This window comes from Zosterops lateralis (genome assembly GCF_965231275.1).
Source record: "Zosterops lateralis genome assembly, chromosome: 2".
Classification (NCBI taxonomy): Eukaryota; Metazoa; Chordata; class Aves; order Passeriformes; family Zosteropidae; genus Zosterops; species Zosterops lateralis.
In genome coordinates, this window is record NC_139763.1 from 5,441,050 (window position 1) to 5,463,619 (window position 22,570).

A 22,570-nucleotide genomic window follows, 5' to 3' on the forward strand; every position below is an offset into this window, starting at 1 on the left:
AAGTGTCTGTCTGTCTGTCTGTCTGTCTCTTACAGAGGATGGATTTTACTGCCCCACCCAATCTTGCCATCAGATGCCCACAGTGCATGGGACAGCACTATTGACAAGCTCAATATACTCAACAGGCCGATTCCTAAAACACTCAAACCAAAATCCCACTGTGCTTTCCTTTTATTCTCAATACAGATGCACACCACTGATTTTTACTTCAGTGAAAGCAATGAATTAAACTTCAGAGCATGTTGAAAAGAGGGTTTGGGAACTTAAGTTTTCTTTTGTGGTGGTTTCTAATCCAGACACCACAGTGCTAGGCAGGTGAGGACAAATGCTTAGTCACAAAATATTGTATTAAAGGTATAAAGACTTCTCCATGTCTGCTGTTTGAGTCAATTGAACAGAAAGAACATGAATAGAAGGAACAGGCAGCACAGTCAGGAACCCATTGAAACTATCTCAGTCTTAATAATGGAAGGGCAAGGAGAAGCTCTTCTTTCTATTCCAAGGACCCTGCTTTTGGCTTTCTTGGGACCCCATGAGCACAGATTCAAATCTAAACACTCTTTAAGATCAGAACTGAAACGATGTCTTTAACATACAAAGTTTCTTGGTTGTACAATCTGGTGCTTGGGGGAGAGAGAGAATTCTTCATGTGGTGTGTTCACAGCGTGAGACTAATCACTAAACACAGGTGAAATGAGGAAAATGTCCTTGGAATCTTCCAAGTTATTTTTGTGGTAAGCAAAAGAAATGAGAAATTATTTTCTAGTTTCTTGGTGTTTGTTTGGTTTTTGGTTGGGTTTGTTTGTTTTGTTTTTTAATGCAACTTCTAAAACCAGTTGTTGCTTTACTCCATTGTAGTTTTATTTCACTGTATCCATTTCATTACAAAGTTATGTACTTTAATAGATGCTTTTAGTGCTGCCCTGAGAATCTGAATGTTTTCTTTGTACCTTAAATTGTGAGAACATAAATTCTTTTGATGATGACCTGCAGTGAAGCTAATCTGTGGTGACCCCTTGTGGGAAAAGAACCTCAATAAGGTCTGGTGTGATTGAGGGATGAGGAGATAGAGCTGCAAGTTTTGTAAACAATAATGCTTCTTCCACAGCCTTTGAAAGGATATTTACATCACAAATTATATTCCTTGGGACTACTTTTAGGCAGAGGAGCTTGAAAAGACACTTGAGACAAATTCTTTTGGAAAGTGAGATAAAACATACTATGAAAGTTCTGATCTTGATTTTTCCAAAGCTTTTTCCCTTGTGCCAGCATTAATACTGGTGTAAGAAATATGCACAGTTCTGCTGACTCGGAGAAGTAGATATTTCTGTTCTTTGCACAATTTTAAGTCACAGGTGAGGAATAAAACTGTTGAGTGGATTTTTTTACTTCTCCAACAAAACCACTGGTGGTCTACAAAAGGAGCAAGTCTTGTTCTCAGGAGCAACCTATAACACATTAGAGATTTCTGGATGTTCTCAGCTTTCCTGGATTGTATTCCAGGCAGGAAACTTTATTTTTTTCAGGAATACCACTGGAGGTCACTCATGTACTAGCAAACAGTGCTGCAGGGGAAAAGAGTAATTTAAACTATCCAAGAATGAACTCAGCTTGACTTGAAGATGACATTAAAATGGAAGTGAATTTGGAATTATGTTGTGAAGATATTCCTCAAATTTACAGTAGACTATAATAAAAGTAGCAAGTAAACAAATTATCTTAATTTTCTTATACAAAGACTAACCACCCACACACCCACAACATTAGCGGACCAAGTTAGCTTTGATCTAGCCACAGTAATAATGGAAATGCAGCACAGCTCCTCATCCAAAAAGCAAAAATAGGAAAAGAAAATTCGTCTAAAAATGCTCACTGGGATAACATCAATGTGACAAGAAATTGCAAAAAAAATATAAGATAGGAGAGGAAATATTGCATGGGAATTTTCTCACTATGATATTTCTGATAATAGAAAAAAATGCCAGGAAAAAGTACTAAACTCTATTTATTTCATATGATTGGTTTCCCCTATCTCCACTTTCTGGAGATAGAAATTCTGAGTTGTAGAGAAATGGAAATTGTTAAAACGTTTTTCCTCTTTCTGCTAAACTAAAAATTTAAGATTCATTTCTTGCTCTGAGGTGAAGAACTAGGAAATGTAAGTCCTGTTTCAGCAATGTCAGTACAATAGCTCATCCCAAATGGGCCCAACCTGGTTGTTTTACTTCAAAACAAAACTACTACTGGCTGGCAACTCTCTGCCTCAGGCTCCAGGTCCATTAATATTCATACCAAAATTCCTACAGTGTGAGAGAGCCAATTAAACCCAGACAGATATATGTAATAATTAAGGTATTGCTTACAAATTATCAGGGAAAAAAGTTTCAGAGCAGCTGTATTCACCTGCAGAAAGAGAGAAAACAATCTGTCAGTGGCATTTAGTGCTTGTACCAACACTTTGCTCAGCTCTGCCTTGCTCTGTACTATTAATTTACTATTTATGTCTTTCCATTTGATTCTGGAAGCTTCTAGGAGGGTTCTGTAGCTGCTGTGTCCTGCCAGCCACTTCCTGATTGACAGGTTTTTGATTTCAAACTAGCTGCATGTTAAGTAATTATCTGCCTGCTGATAGGGACCTCTGGACTGGGATTGTCTGCACTGTAATGATGCTTTTTCCACTGGGAGATGGGAGCAGTGCAAGCAGAACTTTTTTTTTTTTTTTGTCATTTGTGTGGATGCTGGGGAATGGCAGAAACTCTCCTCCAAGCAGTGTGGGCAATGGGCTCTTTCCCGGGGGAGGTGTGTGGGGGTCCAGGTGCTGTGTCCAAGGAACTGCAGGAAGATGTGTGCAGACTACTCCATTTTAAGGAGGGAAAATGGGATATCAGCTGGAGCTCCACAGAGGTGAGAGCCTGGACCTGAGGTGGAGGGATGTCAAGGGTTGTGCTGGGTGGAGCAGTGGAGGAGGACACCCTTGAGGGAAGTTGCTGAAGTTCATGATTTGTCCCTGCTCAGACCTAAGGGCACAGTGTGCAGGACTGTGTGCAGGACACTGCTGGAAGCTTTGGATGTACTGGAGGTGTAGGAATGTCCAGAGCTGCTGCTGGTGATGGCACCAGAGAGCCCCTGGGGAAGGACTGAAGGACAGACAAATGGAGCAGAATCACAGGCTTCACAAGCAGAATTTTAATTAACCCCCTAGCAGTCAGCAATTCAGTTTGCACATCTGACAGCTTCACAACATGGACTGGAGAATTGCATCAAATGACAGATATTTACACGGCAATTGCTCTGGTCAGGAGTTCAGGTTTTTGGGTTGTTTCAAAAAGTCAATGACCTTGTACAGAAAGCAGGAAATGTAAAGGTGCTCCTGCCCTGGAAGATTCAACTGTTCCATGTAATCATATCCAGTAGATGGATGTTGTGTTCATATCAGCAGTTAATTTAAGAGCATCTGTCAACATAGATAGCAGAGGTTCTAATACCATCTAAAAGCATCTATCCCAGAAATGGATGGGAGCTTGGAGGGAAGGCAAAGAAGAAAGGGAGGAAGTTGTGGTGTGTTCTGTGGTGCTGCCTCTCAGGATCACAGCAATAAGGGCAGCCACAGGACCGTGTGGCCTTTCCATAGCTGAGCTGGGTCCATGTCTGGCTGTGAGAAAGAAGGCCCACCTGTTTCTCAGTTGGGATTTTTATCTGTAGTAAATATGACATCCTGAGCCTTTAAAATAATGGATGCTCTAGAGATGATGAAGAGAAAGTAAAGTACATAACATCTCCCATATGCCAATTCAGCATGGAATATTGCATCAAAATTTCTTTATCCAAAAGTGACAGTTCTTTACCTGTAGTGACCATACTTCTGGACATCTGTTAGAGAATACTGCGCATTATCATTTTGGGGGGCTGCTCTTGGCCACCCAGGCAGGACAATGACATCAACAAATGGTTCTTTAAGGAACCAAGGGACACCTCCAAATCAGCCACCCCTGTCCCTGTGGGGGAATTCACCTTGCCGGGCGTGCACTGGGAACACCACACAGCTGGTCCAAACAGCCCCAGGAGATTCCCCAAACACCTGGGTGACAACTTCTCTGTGCAGGGACTCGGGGAGCCGGCTGGGAGAGGAGCCCTCTGTGTTTGTGGCTGTTCCCAGAGAGGCTCTTGGAGCTGCCCTGGGATTGTCTCGGCCATATCGACCGCGCGGCCGCCAAGTTTCCGATCTCGGCTGCTTTGGCCGTGCCCGTCCGGCTCCCGGGATGGGCCAGGCACAGGTGAGCATGGCTGGAAAAGCAGCATCTTTTATCAGGGTGTCCATGGCAAAGCTGGTGTCCCAAAATGGATTCTTCCACCCCATGTGCAAGAAGCCAATCCTCACACAGAGTTCAGGTATTTCCTTTATTTACAGTTCTGCACAGAAGGAGGTGCTGGGTGGCAAATTGACAAAGCCAGAACAACGACTATCAAACCTTCACTATTTATACATTTTAGCAAACAAAGGCATTCATGTTCATTGGCTACCAGTTATATGGTTCTCTTACTAATTTCACATATTATTTCCTTTAAAAATTATTTTAATATTTTATAGTATATCTGGTGTATCTAGTATATATATACATATATAGAGAGTATATATATAGTATATACTATATAGTGTATATATAGTATATACTATATATACTATATATAGTAATATATAAATATTTAGATGTTACATTTATATTATATGTAACTATAATGTTCTATATCATGTATTACATCTATGATATTGTCTTACAATATTCAAAATACGTTCTTTCTCAATAATAAATATAGACGTTATAAATAATAAATATTATACAATATCTATATTTGTATTTTATTATAGTATTTTGTTTTAGTACGTATTAAATATTAATGTAATCTTTTATCTTATTATTGAATTATATTAGTTTTCAATAACCTAATAATTAATATTAGTATCTCAGCATTAATAGTTTAATATTGATGTTTTTCTTCTACTGGTTTAAAGATTCCCTTGCTTCTTATGTTAACCAGTCTTTCTCTGTGTTCAGTTTGTCTCTTCCTTTTTCTCTCTGGGTTTCTGGGGTCACTGGGCCAGGAGTTGGTGGTCGCCATCTCCCTGTGCCAGAAGTACCTTTTCCCCAGCTGGAGCCGATTTCAGCCCAGTTGCTGAGTTGGCTTTATGAGTTTTGCCCTGATCTGGAAAGTTCTGCCCAATGTCTTTGTGGCTGTCACACACATCCCTGGTGTCTCCTCTGAGCAGGAGCTCCTTCTCCCCAGGCTTTGTGCACCTGCCCTTGGCTCCAACACCACTGGTGCGTCTCAAGGCCAACCCTCAGCCAGGCCACTGTCCTGACAAGGAGCTGCTGTCCCCGACACCCGGACACCAGAGGCAGCCCGTGTGACCCCGGGCAGGCCCTGGGCCGGCTCTGGGCCATCTGCCCCCTGGCCTGGCTCTGGCAGCGAGCCCTGATTGTCCGGCCGTGGCCTCAGGCAGGAGCAGAACAGCCCCCGCAGCGCCCGCCTGAAGCGGGACGGGCGTTTCCTGGGGGGAGCCACCTGCTCCCCCAGGGCCTGGGCTCCTGCCTGGGGGGCTGAGGGGTCTGGGGGGCAGCAGGGGCTGGGTGGGGCAGGGCCCTGGCTCTGTGCCCCTGCTGCCTCCATCTGCTCAGTGTCACTGATGGAGGCTGTTTGCTCAACCAAGCCTGGAGAAGCTGCTGCCTTGGCCGAGTCCTGGGGAGCAGCATCAGGATCCTGCAAGAGCTGTGGGTACTTGGGGTTGACCCAAATAGTGCAGATGGTGATCTCTTCCCAACCCTCCTGAAACTCCTCTATGTAACTCCTGTGTCCCCTTTGGGACAACTCTGGATATTGTCTGACTTCCCTGTTGTACAGCTCTTGGTCAATGGAACCTTTCCATTGGAAAATCTCATGGTATCTCTCATATTCCCACTGGTAAAGCCTTTGGGCATTTTCATTTCCCCATTGGGAAGGCTTCTCATGTTCCTCATACTCCCATGGGAACAGTTCACGGACTCTCACATCTCCCCGCTGGGAAGGCTTCTTATATCTCTCATATTCCCATTCATAGAGATTTTGGATGTTTTCATTTCCACATTGGGGAGGCTTCTTGTGTCCCTCATACTTCCCTGGGAACAGTTCATGGACTCTCGCATCTCCCCACTGAGAAGGCTCCTCATATGTCTCATATACCCATTCATAGAGCTTTTGAACATTCTCATTTCCCCATTGGGAAGGCTTCTTGTGTCTCACATATTCCCACTGGTCCAGCTCTTGGACATTCTCATTTCTCCGTTGGGAAGACTCCTGGTGTCTCACATATTCCCACTGGTCCAGTTCTTGGACATTCTCATTCCTCCGTTGGGAAGACCCCTGGTGTCTCACATATTCCCACTGGTCCAGCTCTTGGACAGTCTCATTTTCCCATTGAGGAGGGTGTTTGTGCCTCTCATATTCGCAAGGGAACAGTTCTTGGACTCTCATGTCTTCCCACTGGGAAGGTTCTTGATACCTCTCATATTCCCACTGGTTCAGTTTTTGGACAGTCTCATTTCCCCATTGGGAAGGCTCCTTGTATCCCTCATATTCCCAAGGGAACAGTTCTTGGACTCTCAAGCCTTCCCACTGGGAAGGTTCCTGGTATCTCTCATATTCCCGCTTGTACAGCTCTTGGACCCTCTCATTTCCCCACTGGGGCAGTTCCTGGCCCAAGTAGGGTCTCCACTCTCTCTCATTCCTGGCCAAGTCCCACTCCACAGACTGTGGCCTTGGCAGCTCTGTCCCCCCTACTGCCCCTTCCCACTGCTCCCCGAGGGGTTCCAGCCACACAGGGCCGGGGCTGGGGGAGGACCAGGGGCTGTGCGGGGCAGGGCCCTGGGGCTGTGCCCGGGCTCTGGGGGAAGGAGGCAACACAAGAAGGTACCTTGGCACAGCCACCAGCCCGGCCTTGGCCTCCAGGCCGCTGCCTCCAGCCTCATCCCAGCCCCGTCTGTCCCCTCTCCCTCTGGGGCTGGCCCCATCCCAGCCCCCTCTGTCCCCTGTCCCTCTGGGGCTGGCCCCATCCCAGCCCACTCTGTCCCCTCTCCCTCTGGGGCTGGCTGTCCCCTGGGGCCTCACACACAGGCCTGGCTGCTCCATGGCAGGGGGGGAGTTGGGGTTTGCCTCCTCCTTGAGCGTCTCCATCGTGCTCTGCTGCTGAGGCTCTTGGGGAGCTGCTTCCTCCTGACAGAGCGTCTCTCCTGGGACGGGGCACCCCAGGGCTCTGTGCCCCTTGGACACCCCTCTGGCAGGGCAGGGCTCTGCCATGTCACAAAGGCCTCTCTGTGTCACCCCTGTCCTGTGTCACCACGGGCCCTGACACAACGGGCCTGTGTCACAAAAGCCACACCCGACATCCCTCCCGAAGAGTTACATGAACAGCCCCACACATCTTTTCATGCTATAATGTTACCCTACTAATGTTACCTGTGGGCACTGGGCTTTGGCTACTAATAGGCCTTGGCTTTCTCCTCCAAAAAAGAAAGATCACAGAATCTTTGTGTCCAGGAGGCTGAGGCCTACTCACCTGGCTTGTGGCAGAATTACAAAACCTAATGAATAAAGTTGCCATGCTGCCCCTCAATACCCATCAATTGCACGAAGGCACCTCTTAATGTGACCCTTGGGGGTCTGGGATCAGCCTTCACATCCCTGTGGGAGCAGCTACAGAGATAAGGAGACCTTTACTCCCCCTGCCCCGTGTCCTGTTGAAGGGTGAACTCAAGGGTGCCCTTTTCTTTCTGCTGCCTCCTCTCCTGAGGATGTCAAAGTAACAAAAGGAGGAGAAAGCCCATTCCATGTTTCATCATGTCCACAGCCTGCAACATCAATTCAGAAATACGGACTTTCTGAAAACTGTGCTGCATGATTGTTGTTATCAGGAGGAGGTTTGTGATAAAGGGAGGAAATTGCATAGTAAACAAGAGTTTCAGATTTTTTTGCTTCTGTCTCATTCCTTTTCAGAAGTTTCACTTTGGATTTCAGAGTGCCACCTTCTCAGCTTAGGGCTATTTGTGTCCTTTCTCTTCCTTTCTTTGACTGCTCTGTTTCTTTCCTAGTGTCTCTCTTTACTCATGGCACCCCCCAGCAAAAGACCCCCCCCCCCTGAATTTTTTTCCCAATCCACATGCTAGAACAATCCTTGATTAAGTTATGAAGGCTGGGTGTGAAAAATCATTGTAAGATCTTGCTCCACTTGGCTTTCAGCACCTTAAGAGCTTTGCCCAGAGGGCAGGAACATCTTTTCCTTGCTGGAACCTGGAATTCCAGACCGTTGCAGTGTGTGCAGTTGATGCCAGAGGGGAATTCCCGAAGCTCTCGGGGTGCTGGTTCTGCCTCTCGAGGGAGCTGTGACAGGGTCCTGAAGCCGTGTGGGCTCCCAGAGCTGACAGCAAAGGCTTCTTTGCTGGACATTTTCCAGCACATTCCCAGCTGGAAGCCGAGGCAAGAAGGGAAGGGAAGGAGGAGCTGAGAGAATCCCGGAATGTTTGTGTCTAGAAGGGACCCTGTGCAGGTGTTATGAGTTATGAGGGAGAGATGACTCTGCCTGAATGAAGGTGCAAAGGAGACCATGTGAGGACTACATATAGATTTTATTTAACGCGGATTTTATTTACCAAGGAAGGGAAGGTAGAGAGGTAGAAAGAAATAGTAAAAAGGTCTCAGAGAGAAAGAGAGTGAGAGAGAGAGAGAGAAGACAATCAGCTGGAACTAGATGATCTTTAAGGCCCTCCTGTTCATTCTGTGATTCTAGAAGATGCGGATTTTGATATTATTATTTACTACTACTACAATTTCATCTTCTTCTTCATCTTATTATTCTTATTTACTATTACTAGTATTTTTTTCTTCATCTTATTATTCTTATTCTTATTTACTATTACTAGTATTTTTTCATCTTAGTAATTCTTGTTCTTCTCATTGTTTTTCTTATTCTAACTCATTATTAATTACTACTACTAGTATTATTATTTTTATCTTGTTCTAACTCTTATTAAACTTATTATCCTTATTCTATTTGTTATTCCTTTTTTACAATTTCTTCCTCTTTATCATCTTCCTCTTCTTTTCTACTACAATGATTTCTTCCTATTCTTCTTCTTCAACTTATGACTTTTATTCTTTTTCGTCTTACAATCATTATAATTTACTATTAATATTTCTTCATCATCTTATTCCTTTTAATGTCACTCTTATTCATATTCCTATTCTTTTGTTGTTGTTGTTTTGTTTTACTTTGTTTATTGGACAGGAATTTTGGTGGGTTTTGTTTTTGATTTTTTTTTGTTTGGAGTTTGGTTTTTTTTTTTTTGGTGTGGGGTTTTGTTTTTTGGGTTGGTTTTTTTTGTTTTTTGTTTTTTTTTTGTTTTTTGTTTTTTGTTTTTTGTGGGTTTTTTTTGTGTGTGTGTATTCTTTTCCTTACTACTACTATTTCTTAAAACCAAACTTCCATTGTTCTGGAAGAATGGTTTGTGTGGCAGTCCTGCTCAGTCTGGATGGACATGTCCAGGCAAAGGCAGCCCGTGTGACCCTGGGCAGGCTCCGGGCCTTCATCTTCATCATCTTCTTCTTCTCAAAGAAGCTCAGTTTGTCCCACGTCCTTCTCCTGCAGCAAGGGCTTGTCCTGGACACTGAATGCTCACGTGTTCCCAATTGTCCTGAGCAAGATCTTTGTCACCATCATCTTCCTGACTGGACTGGACGGAGGGTCTGCTACCATTGCCTTGGGACAATTCTTGGCCAATGGAATCTTCCTCTTTGGAAAGTTCTTGGCCAAGAGAGTACTCTCAGTCAGACGGTTCTGGGGAGTTACCAACTCCTCCTTGGCACAGCCCTTGCTCCACGCATTCTTCCCAGCTGGAAAAGCCTTGGTAGCAAAGGGCTTCTCCCTGGGACAGCTCCTGCTCACTGCACTCATCCCAGCCAGAGAGTTCTCCACAGCTACTGACATCTCCTTGGGAAAGCTCTTGCTTAAGAGATTTTTCCCAGTTGGAGATCTCTTGATGCCTCCTAACATCTCCCCACTGGGAAAGCTCATGATCCATGTCAGATTCCCACTCTTCCTCCACACTAAAAAAGGCCCCCTCCTCCTCAGTCTCTGACAGGGGCAGGACTGAGACACTCACAGCCACCAGCAAGTGCCTACTGAGGGCCTGGTGTTTGGCCAGCTGGGCAAAGGGCTGGGTGGCTGGGAATTGGAGTTCCCTTTGTCCCACTCCATCTCTTTTGTGCTCTAGAGACATCCCAGAAGCTGCTTCCTCCTGACGGAGTCCCTGAGGCTGTTGCATGGTTTCCTCAATGACACAGACAATGGATCCAGCTCACCCTCAGCATGTTTGCAGGGGATGGGAAGCTGAGCAGGGCAGGTGAAGTTTCTGCTGTTCTCATCTCTTGTACCTCAGTAGCAATAGGAGCACGGTGCTCCTGCTTCAGCTTTAATCACCATGGCTCCCTCTTAGAGCAACAAAGTAAGTGTGTTTTCCAACAGGTTTGAGAAAATATTATGAGGAAAAACTTGGTATCTTGGAGAATGGCAAGAACTGCTCACACTAAGGAATTAAGTTCAGGGTTGCTATGTAAGTACAGCAGGGTGATGGTAGCAAGATAACCATCATGAAGATCAACAACTCAAAAGGGAGCCTGCCTTAGAGTATATGTATAAAACTGGGAAAAGAAAGGAGGAACTAGGAACTGCTTCAGACACAGAACGGTGACATCCTCGGGAAAACTGAAAAATGGTGGGACAGCTCACATAACCAGAACTCTGCAGTGAATGAAGGGCTCATTAATAAACACAGACAGGTAAAATTTAAAGGAGAGTTTTCCTCCATGTGAAGAAGCTGCTTGAATGCATGAAACTGTTCTGCATATGGACAGCATTTTTGCTTGTGGATCACTGATGGTCATTCTGATGATGTGGCACAGTGCCAGGAATGTGTTACAGAGCCACCTCCTCACCCCCATCAGTTGAGTGTCCTTGAAACAGCTTCAGGAAGGCACATGGTAAAGAAGAATCTTAGGACTGAGCTGCAACACACCAAACCAAGCCAAACAAGTAGTACACAGGAAGCAGAAGGAAAACCAGCCTAAAAAGGAAAAATTTACAAACACAGCACCAGTGTGTTAGGATAAAAATATTCAGTTGGAGTTCAGACTTGCCAAGGGAAGACTTAGGGCAACAAGAAGAGCTTCTGCAGATGCAATGACAACAGCAAAATAAACAAGGAAAACGTAGGCCTGGAATGGTGCCCTAATGACAGGGAAAATGGAAAGAGCTGGGAACTCCAGTGCTGCCTTTGTCTTCACCAGTAAGATCCCCATGCCTCTGTGCCCAGAGGCAAGGTTCAAGTAAGACAGCAACTACCAGTAGTAGAAGATTAAGTTATAAGGACACAGCTCCATGGCTTCGTGAACACAGAATAATTCCACACGGAATTCAACACCTCATTACTGGTCCATAGAATAAAGGAAGTTGCTGTGAGACTCCGAGATTATAAAAGGTCCAAAAATAAACATTCCAGACAGAACATTGACAAATGTTTATTTGAAGCATCTTAACACACCCTTTTACAAATAAAAATATTGCAGGCTTACCATACTAAATCATCTACTTTGAAATTTAATTTTTTGGGGTTTTTCCTTTAGTTGTATCCAATTCCTCTGCTTCCTCTGGTTCATTCTCCTGTATCAGTAATTTCTGTGAAGTAGAAGGAAAGACAGGGCACAGAGATGCATTTTATTATAAAACACTGAAAAGTAACCCAAATAATCTAAAACATAACTCTAGAGCCCTGCTGTCCACTTCAGTTCTCATCACCCACTGCCTTTCAGTGCCAATACTTGAACTGAAGTTGTTTGTATTGTTTGTTAGCTGGCAGACAGACTCAGTACACCCACACTGACTGCCAGCCAGCCTCTATGTAACTCTGAACAGCCAAAAAATGTCTCCTGCTTAGATGGTATCATAAGGAATGCAGAACAAGAAAGAGGGAGTTCCTGTACTGAAAAAGAATGATGGTAAAGGGGCAGGGAATACCAGGCTGCAAAGAAAACAGATTTTGTTATATCTGCTCTTCACAGAATGCATATTTTCTTCAAATCATTCCCTCTTCCTATAACTTAGTCTTGCTAAACATAAAGACAAGGGGAACACTATGTTGCCTCATTAATTATGGATGGTGATCTGTGCTGAAAAATGTTTAAAATCATCCAACTCCTTGATTCTGGAAATAAAGAGTTGGAGGCAACTTTGAGAACATCTATCACTTTGCTGTGTTTCCAGACATTGGTATTTGCCTTTGTGCCCCATCTGACAGATATCTGGGCTCATTTATTCTCAAAAACACCCAGAAAAGCCACTGGGAAAACCAGAACTGCTTGTTGTGGTGGGCCAGAAAATTTATTAGAATCAAGTTCACTCCAAAGGGTTATTTGAGTCCGAGGGTCTTTGAGACAAACCAGGCTCAATGAACTTTTGCCAAATCCAAAGCAGAGCTATAATCTGCTGGCATTTCTGCTGGATTTGACCCAAGCCCAGGGATCCTGTAAGATATCAGTCCTACACACCAGGTCAGCCAGCTGCTTGTTCTGCCCTCAAACTGGAAAACACCTTTAGAAGTGAAAATTAAAAGCAAATAAACTGAAAACTACAAGAGCTGACCTAAATATTTAGTGTATACCTCGAGGCATTTTCATATGGTTTAAGAGATTTTCTAACCTCTAAAGACAGTGGTTGGCTTGGATTTATTGTAAAATGGACTGATTACAAAGGGACAAATTTATCTGATATTTTCATATCAGATAGCCAAGCTTGTAAATTTTATAAATAAATACAAAGAACATGATTGGTTGGAGGCTTTTAAGCTAAATATGAGAAAATATGGATGCATCCTTGTTGCTTCTTTTAATTAAAACAGACTTCTGAACTGCCTGGAAGAAAACCTGAACACCTGAATTTCAAATCTCCTTGGTTTGTAGAAGAAACAAACCAACCAGATACTATTCAAAGCAGAATGCATAACAACACCTAAAAATTGTTTTTTCATACTTGTTTTGCCTGCTTCTGAACTACAATTGATAGAATTAAGAATACACAGTTGCATTCATGAGAGAAAAGTGAAGTGCTCAAAACTCCCTGAACTTCTCAGGATCTGACATCTTTTCTCTCCTTTTTGTTAAAAAAAAAACAAAACAGTTTGGAAATGCAATCTCTTATAAATTCACCTCTGCGAGTGCTGTCAAGTGTACATGCACAGAAATGTCACTTTTAATTTGTTCTGTTGTAGTATATGAATTTAACTTCTCATAGTTTACTTCTCCAGAGGACTGCCCTCGTTATGAAAGGTAGAGTCTCATGGTCTCCCAGCAGCAGCATGGCTGCAGCTGATTGACATCCACAACTTCAAACCCTGACTGCTAATTAAAGAATGAGCCATTTCTCACCTTTATCCTCCTGATCTTCGTTTACTTCTTCCTCCCTTCTTTCCTCACCTTCCCCTCCTGCATCACCTTCTGGGTTAAGAATTTCACTGGAGGGCTCTTGACTCCCACCCTCCTCAATGACTGAAATACAAGAAATTAGAAATACCAAAGAAAACCAAATTTTACAAATTTGCATTCAGCCTTTGTTTTTATGTAATAGCTCCTAACTCCTACTGAAGGCTGCAGATGTTCATGTGAGAAACACCACAAAACCTTCTCTGTTAATCTAGTTTGTATAATAAGCCATGATATAGAGTAAAATAAGTCACAGGCTTCCCAAGACAGTTGTATCTCTCATGCTTGTGGGACATAAAACAGATACATACATACTGTGCAATTTATGGACGTCCTTGGTAGTTCCAAACAATCAATACATGGAAAAATCATAGGAAAAACAAAACGCAAAAACCCTCTCACATCACTTGATATTAAACCTATAAAATAATGGTCACCACAGTCAAAGCATGGAGTTTCCAGATAACAACATATAAACATACAACTGAGGGAATTTTTCTCTTCTTCAGCTGCTGCCTCTGCTGCTTCTCTGGAGGCCAGAAGATCCTCATATTGGGGAGACCAGGGTGTTAATTTGGTAATTTCTGATGCTCTCCATATTGGTTCAAGAGGCACTAGTGGTTCGTCCTCCTCTTCCTCATCTCTTGCCTAGAAGAGAACCCATGAAATCCAGTATCTCATCCTACAGACAGCAACTAAGATGATGGGTTAGTCTACTAAAACCTCCTTATCTGCGATCAAAATGGCAACGACCTTAAAAGTATTTACAGGTGGAAGAACTTCAACAGCTGCAAATCTTGGACAAGAACTACACTCTGAACCCTGATCAAGTCAGTTGGGTATCACTGATTATTGACACCTGATGTTCTGTCTGGTAGATGCTGCACTGTCTCACACAGAAACAGACTGAAAAACCAGCTGTTTCTGCCTCAATCTTTGCCTAGGGAGGACATTTGAAAGGCTCTAGGAAGCAGTAAGGTTGTGCACAGAGCTTATGGTTTTGAAATGTGAAAATATATTTAAAACTAAAAAGAAAATCATGTTTTTACAAATATGAAGGAGTCAATAATTAAATTGTCTGTAATTTAAATTGTCTGTATTATTAGCTAATTTATTCTCTTTTTAAAAATGGGGTTTTTCTGTAATTATTTCAACTAAAGCAAAAGGGCAAAATTTAATCTTACTTTAGTGATAGCACTGTCCCTTTGCTTTAAAAACTCATTTAAGAATTCCCAACTGAACTAAGGAAACACACATTACTCTGGATACTCCTATGAATCTGATATTTAATTTGAAGATCTCTTGCTGATGGCTTGAAAAAGCGAAACAGTCTCCAAGCTTTGCAAATCTCTTATCACAATTGACAGGATTTTTATTTTATCCTTCAGAAATGACTGCTGCATCACAGAGTTTTCAAAGAGTGTGTAACAGGAACTAATGTGTCAGACAACAGAGGTAGCAAACTCGAAGCTAAAATGTGGCAATTTTCCTTGAAATCAAACAGTCATATTAAAATATATTTCTTACTTCTGTAGCTATTTTTGCACCATGTCAATCAGAAATGTTTCAAAACATTCAGGCATAGAGAAGGGAAAACAGACTTTGATCCCAACCACTCTCTACAATTATTAGGAGCTGTGGATATTAATCCCCTAACCTGACCAGAACAACAATAGGACATATTTCCCAAACATGACTCTGCTGGAAATTACCATTTGTATGCATAGCACCAAGCAGTTCAGAAATACAAAAAATATTGCTCATTATTTTCTGGTGTTCAGAAGAAAATGCATTAGAGGCTAAAGGTGTATACAAATATATCTATGTTCCGCTGTGATTTGAAATGTTCTGGGAAGAACATTTTCAAATGTTTTGGGAAGGCCCTGATTCTTTTTAAGCAGAAAGAATTCATGTCTGCAGGCAGTGCAAAATCACACCTTGTACTTTTCAAAGCTTACACAATAGAGAACATAAAAAAAGAAAATGAAACTTCATTTAGTTCTTAAGAATGCATGAGTTTCCACCTTTTTTGACTCATAAGATCTATTTTAACATCACTGTCTGTAAGGCATTTTATAGATTCCTCAACAATAGATCTGATTTACTGAGTCCTCTGATACTCACTACAATTTGCATTATTTCTTTTACCTGCCCTGGTTGTATGTATTCACCATGCTGCTCACATCCAATATCAAAGATGAATTTGCCACGACCTAAAGGCTGCATAAAACCACAAAAACATCAGGAGAACTGCACAGTTAATCCATTCTAAGCACAGAAATGTAAAATATCATTTACTACAAATTCCATACAATAGTCAGTAACACTACGGCTTGAAAGCAATGCTGCAAAGAAACTTGTGTTCCACAGAATAATTCAGTTTCATGTGTTACACTCATGGTACAGGAAATACCACAAAAGATCAGAAACCTAACTTCTTATCTTAAGTGAAAATGGGTCATATTAAGGCAATTCCATGCTAACTGTTCAGATGAATAGAAAGTGTTCCTGCACACTTACCTTTCCATTGAGAAACCTGCCCTTAAATCTGTAGTTTTGGTGGATAAGTTCAGCTGGTCCATCCTGGATTCCATTTACCCAACAACCAACATACTTAGATCCTGTCTGTTTATAGACATATGTACCTCGCCCATGCCTAGGCAGAAAATAATAATTCTGTTTTATACCAGTGAATATTAAGAATTTAGGCTGTTGTTATAATTAAGGTATTAAAACTGTAATAATTAAGCAGCTGAAACTACTCAAGCTGGACTAAATTGCCAAGGTCACCCCTGGACTTCATTTGCTGCAGTCAAACATGCTCTGAAAATAACATTTGCATTTTAATGCCGTTGGGTGACTTGAAACATCCCTGTGAGAATGAAACAAACCTCTTGTTGTTAGCCCATTCTCCAGTATAGGAGTCTCCATTTGCATACAGATATTCTCCAAAGCCCTGTCTCTGGTCATCCACCCAGTCTCCTTCAAGGACAAAAGGATAAAAGCAGCGTGAGACCTGGTTTATCTCATCGTGTGATACAGTGGCCAGTTTGTAACATTATCATACAGGTATTAGAGAAGGAAAAGAAAGCTATGGCACTACTGGGATTTCTCACTGCTCCTTACACCACTCCTTACTCCAAAAGAGTCCCTTGCTCTTTTTTCATCAGTCTGTTCCTTTCCAGATGTATTTATGCTGCTGCCTGACCTCCCTTTCCATTTTCCCATAATTATCTGTCTCCATTATCACTCTCTATTACCATTATGAGCACATAACAACCCAGTCCTGTCCTTAAATTGGGTAATATATTACAGTTGCATTAGATAATGTGACATTTTCACACAAATTTAAAGAGGAGCTACTTTAATTTGACTCATTTGCTGAAGTTGTCCTGTCAGTATTGGGGCACATATATTCAGAAGGATGCTAGATGGTTTGTATCTTAATTATTCTCCTAATCAAACTTAAAAGAATTTTTTTAAAAAAAACAACTCAGTGCATATGTTCCTGTAAGGCAAGATTGAGATGATCTTTTTGCTCTCAGCTTTTAGCCCTCACAATGTGAACATCTTTTCTTTCCTAACTTAGAAATGATAGGAGGAATTATATTGTCCTTTGAAACTCAACTGATAGTTTCTGATTGTTTCAGGTACTCTCCAGCAAGCAGGGAAACTCTGAATTTCAACTTCTTCAAACTTCAGGTGTCCAAATCCCTAAAAAAGGGTTCTAATAAACAGCCTATTTTTCTAATGATAGACCTAAAGGTCCTAACATAAACTCCCATAATTAAACCCCAAGCTTCTCAGAACTTTTGCTAAAAAGGGAATAAGAGGAAAATATCATGTAGCAAATGTGTCTTCCTAAAGCAAGGCATTTTCAAATTCATTCTCTTTGAAGTGTGAGTGGGGGAGGAGGAGTGAAGGGGGAATATGTCCCTTTGGCTACAGAAATCCTTGCAATTGTGTTCAGTGCTTTACCTGCATATTTTGATCCATCTGGATAAAAAAATACACCTTTGCCATGCTTTTTGTTTTGGAGGTAGTTCCCAGTGTAGAGAGCACCGTTTTTAAACCTGTAGGTCCCCTGAAACACATTTGGTACAGATGAGAGACCCGTCAGTTCTCACCCTTGTCTCAATATAGAGCCCAAATACCACAACCAGGGCCGGTGTCTTACAGCTCCATTCCTCAAACCACAGTCGTATTCCCCTTCGTAGGTGTCACCATTGGGGAGCAGTGCCTTCCCAAATCCGTGCCGCTGCCCTTCGGAATTGCGATCGCCATCATATTCCTGACAAAAACGGAGGGAAAATGGTTAAAGGACTGGGCCCGGCAGCAGCCAACCTCATCAGAGGGAATCAGCTGTTTGAGGAAAGCTGCTCCACAGCTCGGCTTCAGTCACACCCTGGCACCCCGAGGTGAAAAAAGCGTGGACGGGTAGTTTCAAACCCGTGTTAAAAGCTGGAATGGCACGGCCGCACTCCCGAAACCACCGTGCTCGAGCGGCTGCCCCTGGGGAACTCTCCCCGGCCCGTCCCCGGGGAACTCACTCTCCCTGGCCCATCCCTGGGGAACTCTGCCCGGCCCGCCCCTGGGGAACTCTCCCCGCCCCATCCCTGGGGGAATCTCCCCGCCCCGTCCCTGGGGAACTCTCCCCGGCCCATCCCTGGGGAACTCTCCCCGGCCCATCCCTGGAGAAATCTCCCCGGCCCGTCCCTGAGGAACTCTCCCCTGCCCGCCCCTGGGGGAATCTCCCCGGCCCGTCCCTGGGCAGTTCTCCCCGGCCCGTCCCTGGGCAACTCTCCCCGGCCCGTCCCAGCGGGCACTGAGCGCCTCATCCTGGGGATGTTCCCGTTCCCTTTCCCTTCCCCATTCCCTTTCCCTCTGCCCTCCCGGGCCCCGCGGACCCCGATGCCCTTGGCTTTCTCCCCGGCCTCGGAGCCCTCCTCAGAGCCCAGGTCCGACATGGCGGCGGCGTCGCCGTCGCTGTGACAACCGAGCGGGCCCGGCGGGGCCGCCCCTCAGCGGGAACCCGGCACCGGACACCGGGAAATGAAAATAAACTCTCCAATCTCTTTGTTAAAAATTAATGATTCAGGAAGGAACGTGGATGAAGGGACGTGGGGATGGCTCCCCACAACAGGCGTGTGGGTCATCAAAGCGCTTACCTATTTATACATTGCGGCAAAGAGATTCGTGTTCATTGCCTTGCAATTCACATAGTTCTCCTCAATAATTAGTATTCTGGCTTATATTCGTTATTGATTTCTCGCTTCTCATGCTAATTAGTCCACCTTTACCAGCCTTTTTTATTATCTTTTCCCCATCTCTGCTTTCTGTAATGTGGTTTATAAAATCTGTTCAGTTCTCAACAATGAATTTCCCTCCCAGGCTCTGCCAACTTCCTTCTCCAGGCCTGAGGGCACTAAAGTGTGTTGAGCCCTAAACTCTTATTGGTTTTTTTAACACATGGACATCACCCAGAGTTTGCCGGTCAGCTGCTAACTATTATTAACAGTTAACTATTTTTTCTATTAACTATTTCACAGATTAGAGCCCTTCTCAGCATTTCCCCCCACTGCTGCACAGGCTCCTTTTAAAACAGTGCACGACTCTTTGGTGGTGCCCAACGTCAGGATGAGGAGCAACAGCCATGAAATAAAACACAAGGATTTCCACCTCAACATGAGGAAGAATTTCTTTATGTTGAGGGTGGCAGAGCTCTGGAACAGCTGCCCAGGGAGGACACAGAGTTCCCTCTCTGGAGACATTCCAGACCCACCTGGATGTGTTCTGTGTCACTGCTCTGGGTGGCCCTGCCTTGGCAGGGGGTTGGACTGGGGGATCTCCAGAGGTCCCTTCAACCCTCTGCCTCTTCCCCTCAGCTTTTCCCAGCCAGTGCCTTTTGTGTGTTGAAACTGGTGACATCTGGGATGTGACCTGAGATCCCTTCAGCCTTTGGAGAGCTGCCAGTAGTTCAGCTGGTCTGGCTTGAAAACATCATTTTAGATTTTAAACCCATTCCTCCACCTAGATTTTTTTTTTTTTTTTTGGCAGGTTTATTGATGTTCAGAAATACCAGTCCACTTTTTCTCTCGTATGGGAGTCAGGCAAATCACCTCACCATCAATTGCACAGTAATTTAATGGCCAAGGATTCACAAGAGGAGCCAGGCAAGAATATGTTTGGTGAAAAACAGCAAGCAAGACAAGCACTGGGCAGAGCAGGTGACGCTTCTGAGGTAGACAGGATTGGCAAGTGGCTGGAAAATGTGGTGGAGGTCACTTTATGCCCTAAATCAAAGCTTCACCACCCAAACCAGAAGAAAAACAGGATCATCATACACATCATACATAAAGAGACACCATGTTCAGGGGGGGTTTCTTCCTTTTCATAGGTAGGAATCTAAACAGCCAGTATTTAAAGAATGTATAAATAGCAATAAGGTGTTGCTTCTGTGGCAAGTCTCTTTTTGTCTTCAGTTGGGTAAAGACAAAAAAGGAAGATACTATTGCTAAATACTTCCATGTTCATAGGAACCCCTCCAGCTTCTGAGTTAATGTCCAGTAATTAATTTGAGAGCACTTCGCCTTTAAGGCAGTTAAGAACACTGAAATTAAATTTTGCTACCTGGCAAAGCATTAAGAAGCTATACATTTATTGACTCCAAACTGTATGGTTATTTCTCTTTCCTGCACACTCCCAGCATTCGACTAGGGAAGCCTAATTTGCATAATGCACTGTTAATAAGCAATTGCACATTATCTGAAGCACAGTCTGTGCAGTTCCTTCTTTCTTACTCTTGATGATTCCTGTTTCTCCCTTGCACCTAAGACTGGCTACATTCTTTTATCTGTGATAAGGTAATGTCCCTAGTTACAAAAGTGCTCACTTGGTCTGTGTGTGGCAAATTCGTTCTAAGCAGACACTGAGGCTCAGAGTGACAAGGGAATTAATGTTTGGAATGCGTAGGGAGGTGCTCCCTGTGAAATTTGATGACAAAAATAACCAGATGTGTCTTTTGGTCTGGAAGGTGACGTGGCTCAGGGAACAGCTGTGACACAAACAGGAAGCAGCGACAAGACATCAGTCACTCCCCCGGATGACCACTAATAATGATCATTACCTGCTCTTGCTTGTTTCTGAGTTCTGAAGGACGAAAAGGGTCTGAAGCAACTCAGTTTTCTTGAGAAGCAGCTAAGAACTCTTTCTTTATAAAAGTTAAACTGCTTAGCACCTGGAAGTGGCAGACAGAATAAATGACTTTATGACAGGATCATTTTACTTGAACAAGGAGACGTAATTTAAAGTTTTCTGTACCTAGAAACTGTCTTGTGAGGACAGCTACAGCTTATGTATAATTAATGACAAGAAGAATTTATTTCGTAGTTTCTTCTCGTCTAGTTGATTTTGGATATATTTCAATGTCAGATTAAAGTTAAGCTCCAGGTATGTCACTGTTGAAAGGAGGTCTGCTATCATCCTTATTTTCCTGTTCTTTTCTCTTTTCTGTCAAAGCACCAATATTCTTAAGGTCCTGCTGATCTTGTATACAAATTTCATTTGTCCAAATTCCTAAAAGGGTAATTTGTGCTGATTACCTGCTCTGCCCTTGCTGCTGGCTGAGCGGGCAGCTGCCAGCACCGACTGCCAGTCACCCTGGCAGGGACAGCAGAAGCTGCCACAGCTGTGAGTGGCCCTGAGGAAGCTCCTGGTTTGAGTTTGACAGAAGCCTCACAGGGAGCCAGAGCTCCACTAAAATCCAAAGCCTGCCAGAGGTGCTTAAAAACACAGAAATACAACAACACAGGGAAGGGGAAGGAAAAGGCTGCTGGGATTAAGATGCCAGAAGGTGCCTCATGTGGGAAAGAGGACAGTCCTGGATGTCCCTTTATCCTGCCTTGCAGGTCCTCACTTTGATTTTAAGATCCTCTTTTAGTTTTCATATCCTCTGCAGAGAGAAATGGCCAAAAAGCACTTTTAAGGCCAGTTATGCTCCTGTTTCTCCTTGGACTTTACTCTCTCTTAGGAGGGGGAGACTTCTGCAGTTCAGGGATTTTGCAGGGAAAATGCTGCTGTGTTGACCTGCACCCCACACCCCCAGCAAGTATTTTCCATATAGGGAAAATTTTAAGACTCACCTCTTGCATCTCCTATAAGGTAAAGGACCCGGAAACTTCTTTGCTGTCCTGACAGTAACTGGGTCAGTGCCAGCACAGAGGCATTGACTGGGCTTAGAAAGTGTAACTCAAAGCCCGTTCCCTATTTCATTGGGCCAAAATGCAAATAGCCCACCTGAACTATTGAGTACTAAAGAGACAGAACAAAGAAGCTTGACACATTTTAGGGGTGTTGTAGCAAGTGAATGGGACCTGTCCCTATACCGTGTTTGGCTTTACTCTTTGTGTTTGTATTATTTTCTTCCTTTATTAAAACCCTTTTGATTTTTAAAGACATTTCCAATCATGCTGTCTTGCTAATTGATTTAAGCCATTTCTCTGCAAAGGCTGGACCCTCAGAAGTGTTGGGAACCCCAGTACTGCTGTGCCAGGCCTGTGAAACAACCTGAACTGCACTTCCTTCCAGCACTGACCAAGCTCTGAAAACACACATTGCACAATGAACATTAGAAACTACAGGACTGTTTGACCTCTAGGTTTCAATTGGTGCCTTGCTTCAAAGGGGTGATAAAAATACAGCAGGGTGCACACACGACCTCTGACCAGGTAAAGGCAGCATGCTGCTTAATTCCCACTCAGTGCACTTTGGAATTCCTGCTCTCCAGGAACTCACTGATCTCTGCCCCTGTCCTAACATGCTTCCTTCTTCCAGGGGCAGTGTCACGGTGAGCCGGCTGTTCTCCACCCTGCCAGCAGGGAGCTCCATTTTCATTTTCTGCCGTCAAAATTAACAGGACGAGTGGAGATAATTTGCCTGACTCACAGGTTGGTTTCCTCACTTCACACGTCATTCAGTCATTCCTGACAGAGTTGGTGACTCTGGGAGCGCCAGC

The 22,570-nt window shown here is 43.7% G+C and overlaps 1 protein-coding gene across 2 annotated transcripts; it reads right to left on the reverse strand.

The window, feature by feature from the left end:
- Positions 1-11,601: 11,601 nt before the first annotated feature.
- RSPH1 (radial spoke head component 1) lies at positions 11,602-18,540 on the reverse strand. 2 transcript variants are annotated; one of them, XM_083855212.1, is made up of 9 exons: positions 18,465-18,540; positions 17,735-17,848; positions 17,536-17,641; positions 16,449-16,539; positions 16,078-16,213; positions 15,706-15,777; positions 14,040-14,205; positions 13,504-13,623; positions 11,602-11,758 (listed from the first exon to the last, which is right to left on the reverse strand). In XM_083855212.1, the coding sequence occupies exons 1-9, from the start codon at positions 18,522-18,524 to the stop codon at positions 11,736-11,738; spliced, it is 888 nt and encodes a 295-aa protein (XP_083711338.1). In that variant the 5' UTR covers positions 18,525-18,540; the 3' UTR covers positions 11,602-11,735. The 2 variants fall into 2 exon arrangements, with proteins under 2 accessions (XP_083711338.1, XP_083711339.1); XM_083855213.1 differs by lacking the exons at positions 16,449-16,539; positions 17,536-17,641 and having other exon boundaries at positions 17,685-17,848.
- Between the last annotated feature and the right edge of the window lie 4,030 nt (positions 18,541-22,570).